At 46.5% G+C, this 8,519-nt stretch overlaps 1 protein-coding gene across 2 annotated transcripts in view; it reads left to right on the forward strand.

Annotated features, from left to right (window-relative positions):
• Positions 1-8,519, forward strand: part of ANKH (ANKH inorganic pyrophosphate transport regulator) — a 131,093-nt gene that overhangs the window by 82,612 nt on the left and 39,962 nt on the right. For both annotated transcript variants that reach the window (XM_021702520.2, XM_021702521.2), the window contains exons 3-4: positions 2,465-2,583; positions 5,567-5,650. In XM_021702520.2, the coding sequence (XP_021558195.1) occupies positions 2,465-2,583; positions 5,567-5,650 (203 nt within the window). The remainder of the gene's footprint in view (positions 1-2,464; positions 2,584-5,566; positions 5,651-8,519) is intronic.

Raw genomic sequence — 8,519 nt, forward strand, 5'->3', positions numbered from 1 at the left:
ACAGAAATGTATTGTCTCCCAGTTCTGGAGGCTGGAGGATCAAGCAGTCAGTAGGGTTGCTGTCCCCCCAGGACTCTCCCCGAGCTTCTGTGTTTTGCTGGCAACCTAGAGCCTTCCTGGGTGTGCGGACACATCACCCCCATGTCTGCCTTCACATCCACGAGGCATTCTCCTTGTGTGTGTCCACCTGTGTGTCCAAACTTCCCCTTTTTAGAAGGACCCCAGTTATATTGGATTGGGAGCCCACGCTGCTCCAGTGTGACCTCATCTTACCTGTCTCACAGCCCCTCTAGATCTTGGCCTTCCCCACCTTCCTGTCAAGTGCAGTCCATGGTGTTGTCTGTGGGCTCTAACCTTTACCCTGGAATTTCAGCCCATGAGCTATTCCTAGCCACCCGGCTCTCGCCCCTGGCATTGCGTTGCTCATCTCAGCCAGCTCGGCTGCCTTTACCTGCCCCCAGCCTCTGTCCACCGGTGGGCGAGGATAGTCTTTGGGCTGGGGCTGGGGCGCCTCCTGGCAGGTTCCAGCACAGTGACCGGTCCCCGACTGAATGAAATGAATGTACACATAATCAGCAGCAACAGTAACAAAACCTCCAGGTTCTAGCACCCCAAGTAAACCATTTATGCACTTAAGGAACACCTTCATCCGGGCCTTGTGTTTCCATCTGTCTGCATACCCCAGGTCTGAGTGCACTTCTCTCCTGGTGGGGAAGGCAGGCTGCAGGGCTCCCCCCCGCCCCTCCCCTGAGCCTTCCAGGGGCGGGTCAAGCCTTCTCTAATCTGCTTGTCTCATCTAATCTGTGTGCCTTCAGATCCAAACGTGGATATCATAGCTGCCTCCTTCCCTCCTTGTCCCACCTTCCCGGTCTTTGCTCTTTCCGTCCTGGGACACCCTCCCTCCTGGATTTCTCTTCTTGCTGCCTCAGTGGCTCTGCTGGCCCCACCATGCTCCACCCCTGACATGTTTGCTCACCTGGCAGCTCACTTTTTGGTTTTCCCCTCGGCCCCTCCTTGGAGAGCCTCGACCTCTCCTCCTGCATTTGCCTCCCCCATCCCACCTGTTCTCAGGATGTCTTACCCATTCCAGCCCCCTGCCCCTTGAAATCACTTTACTTCCCCATCTGGGATCCCCATTTGTGCATCTAAATATCTATGATATCATCCCGAAGACCTGACTTAATTCAAAATCCCTATGATGCAAGACTAATCCGGAAAAAGAGTGGAGGCTTATTTCTTTACTATCACTTTCTTCTTCTTATCAGTTCATATGGTTCCAAGTCATCCTCCAAACTTTGAAGTGGAGCGAGGGATCTTATTATTCACATAAAATGAGACTCTTACTGCATCCTGTCTCCTTTCTGATTTCAAAGCAGCTTCTGTAGTTGTCCACTGCATTAATATTCATATTTATAGAAAAATGAAAAGAGCAGGAATAGTGCTATTAAAGCACCATGTAAAACACTATGAAAAACACAAAGATTATTATTTCCCGGTCTAGTCTAAACATCTATCAATGAGGTAAAAATACCTGAATAGTTTACTTCATCTTTGCTCACAGTACCTGCTGGAATGCCCAGCTGATACACTAGAAAGACCTTCCTCTTTTTTCCTTTATATCTATTCGGCAGCTACAAATTCATTCAGCCTATATCAGTTCAGTGCCCATGTGCTCCCCCCAAAAGATGAAACAAAAAGAATAGCAAGCCGTGAAAAGCTAGCTTTAACATTTTTTATCGAAAAGTCATATTAACAGGTGCGCCTGGATGGCGCAGTCGGTTAAGCCTCCGATTCTTGGTTTTGGCTCCAGTCATGATCTCAGGGCTGTGAGACCGAGCACCGCATTGGGCTCCACGCTCAGCAGGGAGTCTGCTTGAGATTCTCTGCCCCTTCCCCCCTCCCTCTCTAAAAAAATAAAATAAAATAAAAGGCATATTAACATCTGGGAATTTTCTTAGTAAATAAGTAACACTCCATATAAACATTCAGCTTCCAAATGATCCATCAAGCATCCTTTCATGATATCAAACTAATGGATGCATCCTAAATGCATAATAATAGGAGACTGAGTAAGTTTATGCTGAGTAAACCTATAAAAAGGAATTCATTGCAACCATTAAAGTGTGGAAGCAAATCATGGAAAGATGTTCATGGTTTACAAAAGAATATGTATACAGTATGATCCCATTTTTGTGTTAAAACACACACGCATACCCCATGCACGTGCCCACCACACACCCATAAAAGAACTGGGCAGTTAGAACCCAGAGCATTAACTGTGACCCTCTCTGGGTAGGGGGTTGAGGTTGGAGATGATTTATTTTTCTATATGCTCATCTACTTTTTCTACACACACACACACAAAAAAATTACATTTAACACTGTTTTTGCACCTTTGAGATGAAAAGCCTAAAAGATAACTTTTTCTAAATACTGCCATGTATGTTTCTTTGGCCCTTTGCAGCTTATAGTGACTTAGGCTACTACATTATCAATAAACTGCACCATGTGGATGAGTCTGTGGGGAGCAAAACGAGAAGGGCCTTCCTATATCTTGCTGCCTTCCCTTTTATGGATGCAATGGTGAGTAATTGTGGGCACTTTAAAAAAAATTATGGTGTACATAACATAAAATTTACCATTTTAGCCATTTTTATGGATACAGTTCAATGGCATAAAGTACCTTCACATGGCTGTGAATCTTCAGAACCCTTGTCTTATGAAACTGACTCTGTCCCCCTGAGACACTAGCTTCCCATGCTCCGGTCCCCTCCACCCTTGGCCCATAGCTCTACTGTCTGTCTCTGTGAATTTGACCAATCCAGGGATCTCCTCTGAGTGGAATGAGACAGCAGTTGTCTTTTTGTGGCTGGATCATCTAACTTCGTGTAATGCCTTCAAGGTTCCTCCATCTTGTAGCAAATGCCAGAATGTCCTTTTTTATGGCTGCACGATATTCTGTACGATATGTCTGTAGAGACCCCATTTGGTTCATCCATTCATCCATCAATGGACACCCGGGTGACTTCACCTTTTGGCTATTTTGATAATGGGTTATGAACATGGGTATAAAATACCTCCTTGAGCTTCCTGTTTTAATCCGTTTGGGTAGATAGCCAGAGGTAAAATTGCTGGATTATATAGTAAATCTGTATTTAATTTTTGAGAGGCCCTCGTACTGACCTCCATGGCAGCTGTACCATTTTATACCCCCACCAGCACCGCAGAAGGGTTCCAGCTGACCACTGACCGTAACCAGCCCATCTTGTCCATTTATTTGATGAGAATCGTCTGTACTTGCCACAAAGTTTTGGCAAGAGGCAAGAGAGCCTATTTGAAAATTTTATTTAAATATAAAGTTCTTTTCTGATATATTCAGGATCAAGGGATCAGGACAGCTTTCTGATAAACTTACCGTTTGTGTGGCTTAAGCACCCAAAGCTTTTTAGAATAAGAATCTCTTGAAATTATGGATAGGATTTCATTACTTTAATAACCAGCTTCACTACATTACCAAGGGTAGCTCACTTCCATAGATTAAATTCTTTATCATGATGCTAAAGAGTTCTCAGAGAATGCTTTTTTTCTATTCCTCTGTGTTATCGAGAGTTATAAAAGAGACTTAGCAAAAAAAAAAAAAATATTTCCAGTAATGTCCAATGCTGGAAAATGAACCCCGCTTTTGGGCTCCATTTCAGATTACTTTTGGGAGGAGACTTAAAAATATGTTCATTTGTACAGTTTTTCGCCACCCCTCCCCTCAAGTTTTATGTACTGTAGGTGTGTGAGGTAAGCGGGCGTCCACACGGAGGTGAGACTCCAGCCCCACATCCTTGGAGGAATGAACCCAGGTCAACGACGTGTGGTCCATCTTCTCAGATGTTATCAGGGGTGTTAAAGCTGCCTGTCATTAGCTTGTGGATGTGGCCTCATGGAGTCTCTGACCGCTTCCCACCAGTCTGCACAATGACCTTAAACTCACAGTTTTCACGCAGACTCTGATTCTCAGTTGGTACGACATCAGTGTAGGTGGGAGAATTTGGCCACCGGAGCACTGGTACCTGGATTTTCTTTTTCCTACTTATCATCCAGTAAGAAATTACTCTGTATTTACTCCGGCAGTTGACATAGACTCCAAAAAAAGAACGAAGCCAAAGGGGCCGGATTTCCTGGAGCTGGATTCCCCACGGTGCCCCATGCTGGCCTAAGGGGGCACAATAGTGCTTGGAAGCGGAAAACTGAGTGAAGTGACCTTTATCACATCCCAAAAGAGTAGAAGCCCAACTTCCTAGACAGAGTCCTGATATTGCTCTGAGGCTTGCCCCCCATCTGTATGGGGGCTCTGTGAAGACACAGAAGAATCACCGTTATACGGTGAAGTCAGGGACTCAGGACTAGAAGTGAATCCCAGATTCTGGTGCGCCCTATGTTCATTTCCCTTCAGCTGTATTTATCTGCCGTGAGAGAGTTTCTAAAACTCAGAGTAACACCAGAACATTGGTGATTAACACCCTTTGCTTTCCTGTTTCATTTACCAACTGCCCCCAAAGACCCAGCAATAAGAGACTGTTCATAAAAAACAAAATAATGAACATTTATAAAAAGCCAGGTAATCTCCCCTAGATACACACCCCTACACACCTACACCTGCGGTGTGGCCCTAATATATTGGTTAGAGACATAATATTTGAAAACCACAAAGCTTATCATCCCGATGGCTTTGGTCAACAAAGGGAGCCCACAAGCCACTATTTGCAAATGTTATCGACAGTTTGCATTTCTTTCCACGTCTGGCACCTCGAGACCTGTGAGCTGAGGGAGGAAATAGATGTAGCAGTTGCTATGTATGAAGTCCTGACACAGACCTTGGGAATAAACCGTATTTGTCTGATGGTGTGTAGCTCACACGAAATGTTACTGCTGTGTTGGTCCACGGTGGCCTTTCCGGGTTAGAAGGATGACCCTCACACAGATCCTGTCTTGAACTTCAGACCTCCAAAATCCCCGACCCCCAGGCTTTTCATCGTCTGCTCCCCTTCAAGGCCCTTCCTCTTCATTTCCCTCAGAGGCAAAGTGTCAGATCAGATCCTGCCCCAACTTGAAGAGAAGGAGAGTAGAGCCCTCATCACTTGATGAGAACCTATAATGACTATAATAATTCAAAACCAAAGTGGGAACCCTCATTATAATACCTTCATAGAAGGAGAATGTTTCTGCCTTGTCATTCCAGCTGCCCCAAAGAGAGAGAGAGATGGTGTTTCCTCCGTTCTTGGTATCCACCTAGCTTTCCTGCCAGGAAAACTAGCGAGCACCCTGGGCTCCGTTATCATCCGTACTAAATAAATACTGTGCGGTCACTGATCCCACTTAAAAATCTAATGAGGACCTAGTCATCAGGCCAAGTTACAGTCATTTGGCCAATGCAAAGTTTGTCATGTGCTCCGAAGGTTCTGAAGGGGGAGGGAAGGTAGAGAGTCTATTTCCGGAATGCCCAGTAAATCATAACGACCATAAGTCATCCAATCCCAATGGCGTCTCTCATGCCAAATTCTTTTCTTTCCGGCAGGCATGGACCCATGCTGGCATTCTCCTAAAACACAAATACAGTTTCCTGGTGGGATGTGCATCCATCTCCGATGTCATAGCTCAGGTAAGTATGGTCTGTGTGTCCATCAGAGCTCCTCGGAGCCCACGCCTGCCTCATTGACATGCATTCCCTCTGCGGGGCCTTCCTGCTTTACTCAAACCAAAGGTGGATGTCCGTGAAGGTGTGTTGAACAAGTGAGACAATGAGACCTCTTGCAGTAGAAGTATGTCTAATCCTGCAGGAAGGAGGGTGGTAGGAATTGAAATTCAGCATCAGAGGTTTAGGCCTTTAGGCTGACCCTCAGGTCCCAGCGCGCACGTGTTTGGTGGTCAGAGGGTCGCGGTGTGCTTGGCTGGGTGCACACTTGGCCCTCTCTGTGGCCTCACAATACATGGTCTGTCCCTCGGCTCTAGAGTGCAGAGGAATTCTTCTTCCCTGTTGTTTCTCGTGTAGATGCCACACAGGGCTACCATTCACAGGTCATTAGCCCACATTTAACAAGAGCCAGGAAGTTGGACACGGTCTGAGAAGAAGGCCTACGTTGCCCTTTCTGTGGAGTCCAGCTCTGGCACCAGCCCTGGTTTTCCACGTTCCCTCCTTTCTTCTGCCACCAGGATACTGCATGAAAAATTTCAGCAGAAAATTAAATTCCTATAATCTATAAATTATAATCAGAGGTTTGAGAGAACCATTTCTTCACAGAGGAGGAGGGATGGACTGATTTTTAATCTCCTTTTCCAATTCTCAGTTCCATTCTGTGAGCATTTCCATGCATTTCTGCCTCGTTTCCCCCATCGTACAAGCTAGTCTGTTAGCCACCTTTTTGAAATAATCTACTGCCAAACTGTTAGTACCTCTCTAAAGACCAACGATTACATTTCCAAATTAATTGCATTTACTCCATGGATCACTATTAAAAGTAATTTAAATTAATTCCTGCTAACACTGTGTGTGTGTGTGTGTGTGTGCTCTCTCTCTCTCTCTCTCAAATAAATGTATCAAATCTTTAAAAAAAATTTTTACTAAGCTAATTGATCTCTCACCATAGTACAAGAAAGCTCTCTTGGTTTGGTTCATCCATGCAGTAATGCTTTTCTGTGCCACCATTCCTGTCAATAGTGCTATGTTCTAAGGGCGCCTGGGTGGCTCTGTCCGTTAAGCGTCTGCCTTCAGCTCAGGTCATGATCCCAGGGTCCTGGCATCGAGTCCCATATCGAGCTCTCTGCTCAGCGGGGAGCCTGCTTCTCCCTCTCCCTCTGCTGCCCCCCCTGCTTGTGCTCGCTCTCTCACTCTGTCAAATAAAATCAAAAAAAAAAAAAATAGCACTACGTTCTAATATATTGCCAAAGAATTTATGAAAAATATTGCTGTTTCTGTTGTAATTCACAATCACCTGGTCAATATTTGCTCAACATCAACATGAGCATTCTCAGGACGTTGTTGGACCTACTGGGACCTCCTGTCCTAGTCCTTGCCTCCTGAACTCAGCTGAGGGCGCCGGGATGGGAGGCCACCATCCCAGGTCAGCAATGTTGCTGTACTACCATCAGTCCCTGTCTTTTCATCTCAGCCTCCTGCCAAGATCCCACTCTTGAACCCCCTACAATGCACTTTTCACCACCTGCGCCCAGGTAGCTGGTGCTCCTGCAGCAAGTCACACGGCAGCACACACTGATGGAACCATGTATCTCCGCTCATCACTTTCCGCCGCTGAGACTCCAGTAGCTACAGCAGACTGGCCCTCCCCTCCCCGCTCTTCCCAGTAGACCAGTTCCCTTCCCGCTTCCGTGAGAAAGTTGAAGCAACCGAATTCTCCCACTTCTGGCCACCAGACCTACAAGCCTGCCTTCAAACCCTGCGTGATCTGCGTTTCTCCCCATTCTGGGAGACAGGGTGCCCTTTCACTGTGGTCCAGAACCGCTTCTTCCACCTGTGCCTTGGATCCTGCGCTTTCTCCAGAACCGGATTCAGCCGGCTCTCCCTCATCTGTTCTCTCTCCCCTGGGTCCTTTCTCTTGATGTGTAAACATGCTCACCTGTCTGCTGTTTTAACACAACGACAACAAGAACCTTTCTCTGGCTCCCATGAGCCTCTCGAGCTACAATTCTCTCCGTTACTTCACAGCCAGACTTTTTGGAAGGGGGGGTTTTCACTCACTGTCTCCATTTCTTTTTTACTTCTATTCTTTTACCGCCTTCAAGTCTGCTTCCCCCCCCCCATCAGTTCACCCAGATAGTTCTTGCTAATGACCTTTGTGTCACTTAAGCCACTGGATGGTTCCCGTCAACTCATTGGCCATCTCTTCACTGTATTCGCTGCTCCCTGCTGCATGAAACACTCCCTCCCTCTGGTACTCAGCACTGCAGTCTTGGTCTTTCTCCTCCTTCTGAAGGCACACCTCCTCTACGGAGGTGAAAATGTGGACATCCTCCAGATCCTTCTCTCTCCTCAATGTGTTCTGTTGGAGAAGAATCTAATTCACGCCCTAGGTCTATACCATCTCTAACAGGACCGATGATTCCCAAATATCCATAGCCAGGCCCTCTCCTCTGAGCTCCAGACAACATATCTAGATGCCTCTTGACGGCTCCACTCGGATCCTTCATTGCCACCCTAAGATCGAATTCACACCTTCTCTATCAAGCATTTTGGTTTTGAGCAAATCAGTAGCACTGTCATTGGGTCAGAAGCCTGGGGACCATCCTAGGAGCATCCTCTTCATCACCAGGCCTTTTGGATTTTAATCCTAGATGTGTCTTTCATCTGCCCTCTTCCCATCTCTCCGCCGTCACCCAGGTCCAAAGGATCACCCGTCCCACCTGGACCGCTAGAGAGGTCTCTTGACTCGCCTCTGCCTCTGCTCTGGCACTTCTTCCTTCCTTCCTTCCTTCCTTCCTTCCTTCCTTCCTTCCTTCCTTCCTTCCTTCCTTCC

Source organism: Neomonachus schauinslandi, chromosome 7 (genome assembly GCF_002201575.2).
Source record: "Neomonachus schauinslandi chromosome 7, ASM220157v2, whole genome shotgun sequence".
NCBI classification, from domain to species: domain Eukaryota; kingdom Metazoa; phylum Chordata; class Mammalia; order Carnivora; family Phocidae; genus Neomonachus; species Neomonachus schauinslandi.